The sequence below is a fragment of the Triplophysa rosa genome, linkage group LG2 (assembly GCF_024868665.1).
Source record: "Triplophysa rosa linkage group LG2, Trosa_1v2, whole genome shotgun sequence".
Taxonomy (NCBI): domain Eukaryota; kingdom Metazoa; phylum Chordata; class Actinopteri; order Cypriniformes; family Nemacheilidae; genus Triplophysa; species Triplophysa rosa.
In genome coordinates this window covers 35,506,662-35,520,881 of record NC_079891.1, presented here as the reverse complement: position 1 = coordinate 35,520,881, position 14,220 = coordinate 35,506,662, and the positions used below count along the sequence as shown (strand labels likewise).

General features: G+C 40.5%; 1 protein-coding gene across 3 annotated transcripts in view; it reads right to left on the bottom strand.

The window, feature by feature from the left end:
• The window catches only part of LOC130547139 (netrin receptor UNC5C-like), a 113,164-nt gene that overhangs the window by 6,048 nt on the left and 92,896 nt on the right, over positions 1-14,220 (bottom strand). For 2 of the 3 annotated variants that reach the window (XM_057322841.1, XM_057322860.1), the window contains 4 exons: positions 13,849-14,016; positions 12,635-12,799; positions 9,435-9,491; positions 510-701 (listed from right to left, as the gene is read on the bottom strand). In XM_057322841.1, the coding sequence (XP_057178824.1) occupies positions 510-701; positions 9,435-9,491; positions 12,635-12,799; positions 13,849-14,016 (582 nt within the window). The remainder of the gene's footprint in view (positions 1-509; positions 702-9,434; positions 9,492-12,634; positions 12,800-13,848; positions 14,017-14,220) is intronic. The other variant, XM_057322851.1, reaches the window with a different exon arrangement.

Below are 14,220 nucleotides of genomic sequence, written 5' to 3'. Positions count from 1 at the left end.
TATAATGTAAAACAGATGCTAGCAGCTTTGAAAAAGAAATCAAGTCTGAACACGGCCTTACAGTGTCTAGCTGGAATTTAAATCATGTTACATTGTTACATTTTACACTATATTTATTTTATTTTTATTTTAATCACAGTCCTAAATTCTTACATTTCCTTAAAGAGGTCAGATGTAGATCAACATCCTTCTTGAAAATTAAACGTTTTTTTTGTGTGAAAATGTTCATATATAACTGTTGCATTCGGCAATAAACAGTAATGAATTAACTCAAAATAAAATGTTTTCATATCAAACTGTCACAAAAATAAATGCATCCATTTTTCTTCAAACTGATATTTTCACATCATGACACTTTTTGCATCTCTTTCTACCACATCATTTAGCATTAATTCAATTATTTACAGCTGTAATATCAATATCAGCCCTTTTGCAAACGAAATACGTTACTCACACAACTAACGCATGACAGCACAACCGCGTCTGCACAATAAATGTTTTTTGCTCACCTGATCGTGCTTGTTTGATGCTGACAGGCTGAAATCCACCGTTCAGCACTGATGAATCCATGATGTCCGAATGAAAGCGCCTGTGTGTCTTACGGTACACGAGCAGGGCAATGATGACAGAGACGACCAGACACATGACCACCGCCATCACGACACCCACATACAGAGCCACCTCGTCTCCTCCCGGAGCGGCTGAACGACACAAAACACAAAACTTTCATAGAATGCTCTTCATCGCTCTAATACATATGATCTATACAAGATGATGTGACCTTGTAAAATCTTGATGTGACCCATAAATGTAAAACATATGCCCGGTTTCACAGACAAGGCTTAAAGGGAAACTTCACCCAAAAATGAAACTTCTGTCATCATTTCCTCACCTTCGAGTTGTTCCACATCTGTATAAATGTCTTTGTTCCTTCCTGTTTCAAGCGCTCCACCATAATCCCCATCCCAAAGAAACCCAAAATCACAGGACTGAATGACTACAGACCCGTCGCTCTCACATCTGTGGTCATGAAGTCATTCGAGAGACTGGTACTGGCTTATCTGAAGGACATCACAGAACCCTTACTGGACCCCCTGCAGTTTGCCTACAGAGCAAACAGGTCTGTTGAGGATGCAGTTAACATGGGGCTGCATTTTGTCCTGAAACATCTGGATAGACCAGGGACCTATGTGAGGATCCTGTTTGTGGACTTCAGCTCTGCTTTCAACACCATCATCCCATCACTGCTCCAGACAAAGTTAACCCAGCTATCTGTTCCTGGCTCTATCTGTCAGTGGATCACCAGCTTTCTGACAGACAGGCAGCAGTTAGTGAGAATGGGGAAACTCACATCCAGCACCCGCACAATCAGCACTGGCGCCCCCCAGGGGTGCGTTCTCTCCCCACTGCTCTTCTCCCTGTACACAAATGACTGCACTGCCCAGGACCCTTCTGTCAGACTTCTGAAGTTCGCAGACGACACCACACTCATTGGCCTCATCCAGGATGGTGATGAGTCTGCGTACAGACAGGAGGCTGAGCAGCTGGCTGTCTGGTGCAGTCATAACAACTTGGAGCTGAACACGCTTAAAACAGTGGAGACGATTGTGGACTTCAGGAGAAACCCCCCTGCACTCCCCCCTCTCACCATCATGAACAGCACTGTGGCAGCAGTGGAGTCATTCAGGTTCCTGGGCACCACCATCTCTCAGAACCTGAAGTGGGACAATCACATTGGCTCCATTGCTAAAAAAGCCCAGCAAAGGTTGTACTTCTTACATCAGCTGAAGAAGTTCAACCTACCACAAACTCTATTAAAACAGTTTTACTCAGCTGTCATAGAGTCTGTCCTCTGCACATCCATCACTGTCTGGTTTGGCTCAGCCACAAAGTCAGACATCAGAAGACTACAGAGGACGGTTCGGACTGCTGAGAAGATCATTGGTGCTCCCCTGCCCACCCTCCAAGAACTGTATACATCCAGAGTGAGGAAAAGGGCTCAGAAAATCACCCTGGACCTCTCACATCCAAGCCATCATCTCTTCACAATGCTGCCGTCTGGTCGGCGCTACAGAGCACTGAGCACCAAAACAACCAGACACAAAAACAGCTTCTTCCCTCAGGCCATCTACCTCTTGAACAGTTAAATGTTTTTACACACCGTGCAATTAATAACTCTGTGCAATAATAATTAAGTGCAATATTAATTATATCCTCCAGATAATACACTATCTCTTTTTTTATACAACTTTTTCTGTAAATTATATTTCATTCATTCTGCTGTATATAGCACATACCTTGTACTACAATAGTCTATTCTTATTTTTTACTTGTACATATTTACATACACACATAGCTTTACACTCTCTATATCTTTATCTTATGTTTATTGTATTGTATTTCTTCATTGTTTATACCCATAGGCCCTTATTTAAATCATTGTGTACTGTATTCTATTGTGTTATGGTCTCTGTGTACTGTTGGTGCTGTTTCTGTGTTCTGGATGCTCCTGTCACCAAAACAAATTCCTTGTATGTGCGAACATCCTTGGCAATAAAGCTCTTTCTGATTCTGATATTTTGAAGAATGTAGTACAGCAAATAGTTCTGGGGCACTTTTGACTACCATTGTATTTTTTCCTACTATGGGAGTCAATGGGGGCGAGATCTGTTTGGTTACAAACATTCTTCCAAATATCTTTCTCTGTGTTCATCAGAACAAAGACATTTATACAGATTTGGAACAACTCGAAGGTCAGTAAATGAAAGAATTTTAATTTTCAGGTGAACTCTTCCTTCAAGACTAGTCCCAGACTAAAAAACTTGTCTCAACTGAAAATAACTTGCCGTGACATATCTTAACATTTTTCTCCAGATGCAAACCAGTGATATTTTTAGTGCCTTAACCATCCTAATTTAACTGAGGTCTAGTCCTGGTTTAGGCTAAGCCTTGTCTTCGAAACCGGGCCTAACACACCAAACGCGAATTAAGCGTTTTGCGCGAGTAAATTACATACAAAGTCAATGCAAAGATGCGTATAGACGCGAACTCGCGGCAGGTGGTGCGAAATAATTTGTCAGATATAATAACGAACTTTTCCCGCGAGTAATAAAGAGCGTGGAACGTGAATGTTGGCGTTTGGTGTGAACCCAGCATAAGTTTAAGCAGAAAGACAAAATAAGGCGGTCAACTTCAGTAAGATGAGAGACAGTGAGAGGAAGAGCTTACAATAAGAAACTGGTTTTAGTTTAATGAGAATATAAATGATTATTGGACACATCACTCATCTTCATGAAATCAGCTTCATTCTTCATCGGACTACAGGAGCTGACACCTTTACCTGACAGCTAACAAATCTATATGTGTGTGTGTGTGTGTGTGAGTGTGTGTGTGTGCGTGTGTGTGTGCATGTGTGTGCGTGTGTGTGTGTGTGTGTGTGTGTGCGTGTGCAGATTAATAGGGATCAGGTTGAAATTAAACCACAGCTCTTGTACATCAAAGTGAGAAGCAGACAAAATGATCACAGTCTCTTGATGTTTAAGCGTTCGTGTGTGTATTTAAATCCCGGTTTACGTAACGTGTGGATGTGTAGACACACACAGGCGCTGATCACTCATTAATGGCATTAAGACAGTAACAAAAGCACTCGGATTAAAACTTCACTCATGCTTCAAAACATCACACACTTACATAACCGCAGTTTCATTTCTATTCATGCTTTCATTCAGATTAACCAAACACTCCTCCAGTCTGCCATGGTTTGACAAACAGACACTTCCACCCTGGGTTTAGAAGATGCTGCTGTGTCTGGCTGGACGGAGCACGAATGTATGGAAATTATTCTACTTACAAAAAATGTAACGTGAAAAATGATTGACTTCTTTCTTAAGAGAGACTGACAGCCTTTACATGCTTAACTTGACTTTACTGTTTGGCAGTTACAGTTATCAGTAATTATTAGCAGTGTTGGGTGTAACTAGTTACTGAGTAATAAGTAAATGTAGTTTAATTACTTTTCCCGTGAAAAAGTAAAGTAAGGGATTACTCTTGTTTTTTCTGTAATTTAATTACAGTTACTGCTGATGTAATTAAACTAAATACTGTGTAATGTATACAATACTGGAATTGATATTAAAATTCAAAGTCTAACTTTAAAATGCATGCATTAATGTATTAATACTTTAGTCAGTTAATAATACTACTTTATGTAGTTTTGTATTATTTATTTGAAAAAATTAAAAGTCGTTTCGTGTCTATCAAGGTTGGTGTAGGGCAGGGCTAGTCAACTGGCGGGCAAAAGTCAATCATCTTTACCAGGCCCGCCTTAACATTTCAAATAAGTGGAGAGTCTTTAAGAACGGTGTGCTTTAAATGCACGTCCTCCTAAGACACCACATCTTTAAAAGTCCAAAACGCTGCTACATTCAAAACGAAAGTAATTCCCGTGGCTTTAATCAGCAATGCATTGCACAGCCACAGGCAATCGGTTTCGTTGCGTTCTAAAACACGTTTAGTGCCCTTGAAAGTAGGCTAACTGTAGGATGGGTACACCTCGTGAACGGTTGTCTCAGATAAGGGGAAAATGGTGTTGTTTTTATTACTGCATTCATTATGTATAACGGCTATATTTACGAAAAACAGCTGTTCATCTCCCCCAGAACTCGCACTATACAAAGGCTCTGCCCTATAAGTGCGTGGGGAACATGAATGCGATCGGAATTCACCCGAAGATGTGATAATAGCGTTCAGTTTCTTGCACAGATCAATTGACTCTCTTTATAAGACGCGACTTTAACGTCACAAGGGGCAGGGATTACTTTTGTGTTGAATGTATTTGCGTTTTTTACTTTTACTGATTTAACTTTAATTAATTCAACCAAATATCTTCATAAATATCTTCTTGAAAAAACAATGCCACCCACATCTCGATGTACTGGAGGACTGTGGGTTTGTAAATTAGGAGCAATTTTGGGGTAAAGTAACGCATTAAGGAATATAAAATACAATTAAAAAGACAATATTCCTTTTATTTTAATATCATGAAAAGGCACAAATACTGGATGCAACATTTGTGTGCATTTTTGTTTTATATACGGCTTATAAGTAACAGCAACAAAAACAGTATAAAAGTAACAAAACGCAATAACAGAAATACAAAATAACAGAAGAAATGAGGATATGGTCAAAAATTGGCCCGCATCCTATTTATACTTTTGGAATCTGGCCCTCAAAGAAAAGTAGTTGAAGACCCCTGGTGTAGGGTATAGATAGTAATTAGTAATAAGTAATTAAATACTTTTTGGAGAGAGTCATTTGTACAGTAATCTAATTACACTATTGAATATGTAACTAGTAACTAGTAATTCATTACTTTTTCAGAGTAACTTACCCAACACTGATTATTAGTACTCCTCTTGTAGCAGAGCAGACAGTTGTGGGTGAATTTAAACGTGTTGCTATGCAGTTGCTAAGGTGTTGCTAGAATGTTCTTATGAACAGAAATCATTAGAGATTCTAAAGCTGCGTTCCCACCAAATGCGAACGAAGCTTTAAGCGTGAGTGATTTACATGTTAAGTCAATGCAAAGATGCTATAGGACATCCTGCGGCGTGAATTGAGCGTTTCGGGCGTTTGACGCGTGAATCGCGCGAGTTGAAAATTCTGAACTTTGGCGAAAATTCACGCCGCGTTAACCAATCAGGAGCTTGCTCTTGTTGTGACGTGATTATCACGTAGTGAGCGGAGGCAGAAATCCGAAACAACAATGGAGGACAAAATCATGGTCGCTGTATGTGGATATCCGGAGCTGTATGATACATCTTCTTACTTTTATCAAAACAGGAATAAAAAGAATCTTGCTTGGAAGAAAGTGAGTGAGGAGGTCGGACAATCTGGTAAGTTGTAAAAAATGATCTTTACTCAATTTGATCTATATATATATATATATACACGAGACTGGAACTCAAAATGTTCAAGCGTCCAACTACGCGCAAATAGTGCGATGTATTCGCGCAAGTTGCGTTTGGTGGGAACTTGTTTTCATCACTGGGTTAAATATCTGAAGTGATAAAAGTCATTTCAGAATCACTATGGTGAAAACACACTTCTATCCTATGTTATGCAAACAGCACTAATGAGGGAACTACACTTCCAGTCAACTTCAGAGGGTTGGATGACACTATTTGTGTGTGTAAGAGAATATGAAGCAGTGATTTCATGTGAATGTGAAAGAAGGCGTTGAAATGTGGTTCACAGAAGACTTGTGTATAACATCTCATCTCTGTCTGTGTGACCGCTAAACTCGCCACGGCTCGTGCTCATCTCTCCTGCGCATTATTGATCTGCTTATACTCCTAATTAATTTATAATTACAGATAAAAATTGATCACAGATGTGTCCTGATGACAAATATGACTGTGACCAAACACGACTGTCATTGCTTTTCTCTTTTAATCGACCAGTAGTGCGTGTGTCTGTGTGTGTACATGTACATGTGATTCATTTAGGTGTATTAGTTACATAATGACTTTTATTCAACTCTGTTGTTTAATTGGTCAACTAACTGTTTTTCTCCTTAATGAAAGATTAAGAAGATTTTATTGAAGATTTTTTTTAGTGTGTGTGTGTGTGTGTGTGTGTGTGTGTGTGTGTGTGTGTGTGTGGAACCTTGTTTCTATGCAGTATCACGTTTGACTTATAAACACTATTGATTGTACACATGAAGTGATTAAAGCAGAAAGACGGCGTGGAGATGCTGAGGAGGAGAAACGAGAGGAAGAATCTGTATCTGGCAACCCATCTGACCTGTGAGTCTGCGGCCGGAAGAACCTTCTGCTGATCAGACACCCCACAAACACACACACGCACCCCCTAAACCTAAAGATCATAGAAACCTTTTAGCATTTTTAGATTCAAAAAAAATATTGTTCTGTACAATTTATTAGCTTTTGTGACACGAGTCCCCATGTGTTGGTGTGTATTCAGGTTTAGGTCCCCACCGGGATATACACACATGAACACACACACACACACACACCTTTCATAAATTCATTCATATGTCATTGTTAAACGTAAAGCCTGTTAGATGTATACAGCATTATGTTTTCTGTTTGCTTGTGTAGTGAGACACTAATGCGAACAACAGATCTGACTTTAATCTGAGCGGTCTCTCTCTCTTTGTGTGTTCCTCTTTAACTTGCCCCATCACATGCCTGAAGTCATTTAAATCATTTCCCTGGAGAAACACCAATACAAACCCTCACACAAGCTTTGATGATAAAAGTGCCAAGCTACTAAATGCAGCTATTAAAATGTAGCTAGAGCAAGAGTCAACGAGAGAGAAAGAGAGAGAGAGAGAGAGAGAGAGAGAGAGAGAGAGAGAGAGAGAGAGAGAGAGAGAGAGAGAGAGAGAGAGTAAAGAGGAAGAGAGAGAGAGAGAGAGAGAGAGAGAGAGAGAGAGAGAGAGAGAGAGAGAGAGAGAGAGAGAGAGAGAGAGAGAGAGAGAGAGAGAGAGAGAGAGAGAGAGAGAGAGAGAGAGAGAGACAGAGAGAGAGAGAGAGAGAGAGAGAGAGAGAGAGAGAGAGAGAGAGAGAGAGAGAGAGAGAGAGAGAGAGAGAGAGAGAGAGAGAGAGAGACAGAGAGAGAGAGAGAGAGAGAGAGAGAGAGAGAGAGAGAGAGAGAGAGAGAGAGAGAGAGAGAGAGAGAGAGAGAGAGAGAGAGAGAGAGAGAGAGAGTGGAACATAGATATAATAATACTAATATAAAACATAATTAAATATGTATAATGATAAAAACATCATCAATGCTGATCTTTATATTAGTATCTGTATGATTTTCGTGATCAGAGCGTTATATTCACAGCTCTATGACTGTAAGCATGTGTTACATTTTAACAGTAACTGTCAAGATAATTGTGGGATTGTGAACTGAATATTGTGTGACATTCTATTGATACAATATTAGACATATCAGAGCACATCCAGGTGAGCAGGACTTACGCTATTTTTCTGTGAGTGATGTACAATAAAACACAACCATCATCTAATTTGCCGTATTAAACTATAATTCAACTGGTGTACAGTGTCACACAATAACTGTGATATGAGATCTTGGACATACTGCTGATTATTGATCCTATAAACTTTCCATATTCATATAACTTTAAACCTGGAACCACACCGGACCAGACCGTGGACTCGTGGCTACCACACATGAACTGAAAGTGGCTTTGTGTTTTCTGAAAAGTGAACATGTCATGATGAGCAGAAAGAAAACGCCACAGATAAAAGGACGCTACAGTAAAACATGTCTGTCATCATGAAGATGAGTCGATCTGACTGATGTCTGTTTCATAATGAAAGCCTGAACGAGGTTGTTTGATATTTTCCTCTCTTAGTTTTATATCCATAATAACAAACATTTCCATCTGACCACACGATCTCCCAAAGCTCAACATGTCAAGACACCGATGTTTAAAGATGTGAGGAGGATGTGTAGATGAGGATTAGCCCTCCATCGGCCCGCCGGCTGACGCTTCACATTAATAACTACATCAGCTCAGATTTAAACTCCAATACAAAAAATTGGGGATGCACCGATATGAAATTTTGGCCGATAGCGATAGCTGATAATTCTTTAACATTGGAAGCCGATAGTCGATATATTGGCCGATAATTTATCGTGTATCCTTACCAGAAATGTTCCTGTGCTACTGAAGACTGGTTTTGTTGTCCAGGGTCACATGTAGAATTTCATTAAATTGTAAAAATGTGGTATTATTTCAATTCAATATTATTTAAAATACTTAATATGTAACATTTTCTCCAGCAGAAAAAGAAAAATCATTTCAGAGGCAGAGAGAATGATGATATTTTGATGGAAGATTATGAAACTGTAAAAAACTCCCATATATTAAAAATATATATGAATATTTTGACTGCTGATGTTTATGAAGAAAGTTTAGACTGCAGAGACTGTTTTAATCACATCAGTGGCAACTGTGTGTGTGTGTGTGTGTGTGTGTGTGTGCATGTGTGCGTGCTGTGCGTGCGCGTGCGTGCGTTTGTGTATTTATGTACACATGCTGTGTGTGCGCATGTGTTTTTGAGTATATTTATGTGTTTGTGTATTTATGTACACATACTGTATGTGTGTGTGTGTGTGTGCGTGTGTGTTTTTATGTGTTTGTGTATTTATGTACACATAAGGTATGTGTGTATGTGTGTGTGTAAGAATAGCAGGATTTTATCTGAGAGAATTCCATTTTGTGTGTGTGTGAGAGAGATTCTGTGATTCGAGGGTCCGGGAAAATAAAGCGCAGAACATAAAGCGAAACACTCAAGCAAACACACGGCGACTTTTACCCTGTGAGAGCACGAATGAAATCCAGCGTCAAAGACATGCAAGCGAAAACGCAAGACAGAGGCGACACTCACATGTAAACCCTTCCTCTCTCGTCCCCACAGGCTGAAGAGATAGCTGATGTACTGAACCTTCAGAGAGAGACAAAATCATATTCATGCAAAATAAAGACAGCCTGATGCCATTAGGTGACCCGAGACAACAGAAGATGTGATGAAAAGAAGGGCTGACAGAAAGAGAAAGCACATATTGAAATGCATGACAGTCGGGCTCCCCGGGTGAGATGGTGATCAGGTAAATATTCAAGCCTCCCATCGGTCTGTTGTGACATTTAGCACATTCTTTTAAAGCGCAGCATAGCTTAGGGGGTGAGAATGAGCTTCTCGAATTAGGTGACGACATGAAATTCAACAGAGAATTATCATTAAATATCCGACCATTTATAATACAAAGTTAAAAACATAATGCGTATAACAAAAGAATAGAAAACGATTGCTGTGAGGAGAGTCTCAAATGAATCTGTGAAGTGTTTTTCATTCGAATAAAGGTCCAAACAAACCCTTTTCTAAAACAAATTGCTCGTCTCAGCGCCACAGCTCAGTCAGTTATAAAGCTGATGGGATGTGGTAAATGTTACACTATTTTAAATTCAGCTATTTGCATTTGGCAACAAAGAATCTATCGGAGAAATAAAATGTGACACAGATGAATCCAGTCGAGTTCAGGATGAGTAAGCCTAGTTGGTTTTTAACCGAAGCGCAAACATGTTTCACGCTGCATGTTGATTTCACATTGACCATGTTCTGTCAAGTCAGCGAAACGCGCAGCCTTGCAAAGTATACTTCCTTCAAATCACACGCATATACACGGGTTTTGACGCATGCGCATTTCGACATATTGCAATACCTCTCCGGGCCTACAGGGGTCAGGTTTTCTCCTGCTACCTTTAATCAATGCTCCCAGGACCAGTGGCGGGCTTCCATGGTGGCACGGGAGGCACCCGCCACCCCTGTAATCTGACTGGCCACCCCATGTGCCCCCCAATGGTCATTGACTTGGGGTAATGTCAATCATTGCGCTAAAGCTCTTTACCGACGCTGCACGTTAAAACGGAAGCATAATCTGTAACCTTGTGACTAGACTGTGTTAAGAACTAATGAAGGCTTTTATTTTGGAAAAAAGACAAAGGAAGTGGCTCCGCGGCTGCACTAATGAACTCGTAACTTCACCAGTCACAGACTTTTTTGCAACGTGATGCTCCTATGTGCACCGAGTTAAGGTAAGAACAGAACTCTACAGGTTCTTTAAGACTGTCTATTTGGGTCTAATTTGATTCAATTTGCATGGGAAACTGTTCTTGTGTGTTTACTTTAGTTAGCTCTCCATCTGGATAAACGTAAACATCTCTCCACTGTTTCAGTAACGTTAACAATTACTAATTGCATACAACGGATGCTAATTGCCAATTAGCATGCGTTGTATGTTTCGTGTTTTGTGACATGAATTAACAGTCAACAACAGAGTATCATATCATTGTTGCCACTGTGATGTTGGTACAGTACAAATAACACGTTGCTATTTATTGTGTTTGTGGACACGTTTTGAATGTACCCAGCAGATTTAATTGGGCCAAGAAAAGCAAGATGAAAACAAACAGTGTGTAACTGTACAATATAAATTGAAGTGATCGCCCATATTGAAGTGGGCGATCAGTGGCAGCTTTCATTTTTGTTACTTTTGGGCGGCCCCCCCCAGATGAATTGTTGTTACCCCCTGTGCCCTCCACCATAAAATTCTCTGGACCCGCCCCTGCCCAGGACACGATTGCCACCTTGTGGTTAAACTAATTACTGCAAGAAATGGAATGCTCATGCGCGACCTGCGTGTACTTTGTACGCGAGGTAACAAAATTCCGCCGGTGCGCGTATAGTACACACGTACTATTCTGATGAAGAAATTTGTACGCTGTCCCTCGCGTACGCGTTAAAAGGGAACTATACTTCACAGTGCACTTAAGTTACACATTAACTTTACTGGAAATCAAACCCACGATCTCTGTGCTGCAAATAAAATTAAATCAACTGAACCATTAAACTAAACTAACGTTCATGCTACAATTGTGATGTGGTCACAGTCATTTTTAACTTTAAATGCCATTCCGACGTTACGATCCCAAAACATTGTGAATCCTGTTGATCACACGGGATGTCGAGTGTGAACGAGGTATGAATTGCTTTTAACGTTTTAACTGAAAAATCTTTGCGTCAAAAGCGTGGTTGTGATGTTTTAAATGCTAGGTCGGCAGCGCGTATAGGTTTGGGAGCGAGAGAGACGCTGAGAAGACTCGACATGAATGGGGTTAAATGGATTGTGCCTGTTCAACTTTTAAAAGGAAAACTTTTTCAAGTTTAAACTTTAGGGAGGAAGAGCCTGAGGGGAGAGAGAGACATCAAATCTATTACACCCTAAGACTCTCTCTCTCTCTCTCTCTCTCTCTCTCTCTCTCTCTCTCTCTCGCTCGCTCGCTCGCACACAATAATCTCTCTAAACAGCAGCAAACAAATGAAAGTGTCATGATGCTGATGACTGATGATTATACACATTCACCTGTCAGTTGTTTAAAAAACTCTCATGACCAATTTTCTCATTCTGTTACACTGACTGAACACAAATGTGGGTTTGTTTACAAATGCGGGTTTGTTTTTAACAGTTTTTAACCCTTCAAACAGAAAACCCACATGAAATACTCAAAACGAGTTTTTGGGGGGGCTGTCAAAGATTAATCGTGATTAATCGCATCCAGAGTAAAAGTTTGTGTTTACATAATATATGTCTGTGTACTGCGCATATTCATTTTGTATTCATAAACACATAAACATACACATATCAAGCGTAGCGTAGCTACATACATATTAAAAATGAATATGCACAGTACACACACGTATATTATGTAAACACAAACTTACATTCTGGAAGCGATTAATGGCGATTAATCGTTTGACAGCCCTTTTTTGCACACGTGAATGTCATGTGGCTTTTCTGATAAAAATCACATTTTCTAAGAATTTACTTGTGAAAATGTGTGTCCATTTCACAGAGTCAGAACATGATGAGTTTGCAGTGCATTGTGGGTGATCACTCTCGTCCTGAAGCACACTTTGGAGAAGCGCTAGACGTGGCGTCTGAAGGTCATGTTCACCTTTCAGAGCACCTCAAACCATCCCGATGATAATGATTGTTGTGTGTGTGTGTGTGTGTGTGTGTGTTGACTCACTCAGTAGACAGAGTCCATCAGTGCAGTTTTGTGAGTGTAGTGTGACTCCATCACAGTCTTTTCCTCCATTCTGAGGGACGGGAGCGTTACACTTTCTGTTCCTCCACTGAGTGCATTCTGTGCCACACGCAGACCATTTACTCCAGTCTGCCCACTCGCCGTCCACTGCAAACACACACAATTATCACACACACAATCAGACATTGATGGATGATGACATCACTCTTTCGCTGCAGAGATGCTTTACAGTTGAGTTAACTTTTGCATCAACCACACTGTTAATAAATCTACTGATTCAAGAAGAACATTGACATTATTGTCTTTCAGAAAGCTGTGACCACTGAGCACATAGAGTTCAACTCAAAGCTGCCAGTTCAGGGGAAGCAGGAGTTCAAAATACGTGTTCAGCGCTTCACGTGAACCTCTGTGTATCACGCGTCATGTCAATACGTGCCTGCTGCAGACGCGTGGAAAGGGTTTATGATAAAAGAGACGCTAGATAGATAATCAAAAGAATCAGGACCACGGTGCTACATAAGTGCAGACATTAAAACACTATAAACCTTTACACAACTAACCTACTGACAGATTTTGACTACACATATACTATATATATATATATATGTGTATATCTGTATGCGTCTCTTTCATCAGTGGAACACAAAAGAAGATATTTTGAGAAATGTCTCCGTGGTTTTGTGTACAATGGAAGTCGATGGGGTTCAGTGTTGTTTGGTTATCGACAGTCTTCAAAATATCTTCTTTTGTGTTCTGCAGAAGAAAGAAAGTCAGGTGCAGCGAAGTACCCGAAACTCAGGTAAAGGGGTCTTGGATGGTCTAAGAAAGAAGTTTTCTGTTGTCAGAATGTGTCTACGCAATACATCACGCTCCTTTCCTTTTAAAAAGTCCCGTTCTCCGAGACGGTGGATTCCTCTGTCGGGTCAAGTGTCACAGACTCTAATGACTCTCATGCACTTAATCTTAGGAATTCTTCACTTGTAAGTCCTACAGCTTATGGAAGGAATTTCTCATTCGGGTACAATCTGCCAAAGTAAATGTGGGGGAAAAGATCTCTGTCTGGTGTAAGAATCGACCGAACGGTACGTTCATGTTCTGTCTAATTTGAACAATGTGTGTCTAAAGTTTTAAATATTAAATCTCGGGAAAAAAGTTCAGTCGTCTCCGACTGATTGTGTGGTTCTGTATAGTTGCACCTGTGCAGACTGAGGTGCAGGCGATTTTTTGGATGGCCTGTCCGTCACACGGCGACCCTCCGTTCAGAGGCGCAGGATTGGTGCAGCTACGAGTCCTTTTCTGCAGGCCCCGCCCACAGCGGCTGTTACACGCCGACCACTCCGTCCACGTCGACCAGCCGCCGTTTACTGTAACAACACACACAAGTACAGCACGCTCTCATCACGACCAGAGACCTCTCTAGTTGTGGGAAAGAGAGTTGAAATCAAATACAAATGACTGTGATTAATCACTTAGTAATTAATAGTTAAGGTAGACAGACTACCATCTCTAGAGAGAGAGAGAGAGAGAGACAGACAGAGAGAGAGTGAGAGACAGAGAGAGAGAGAGAG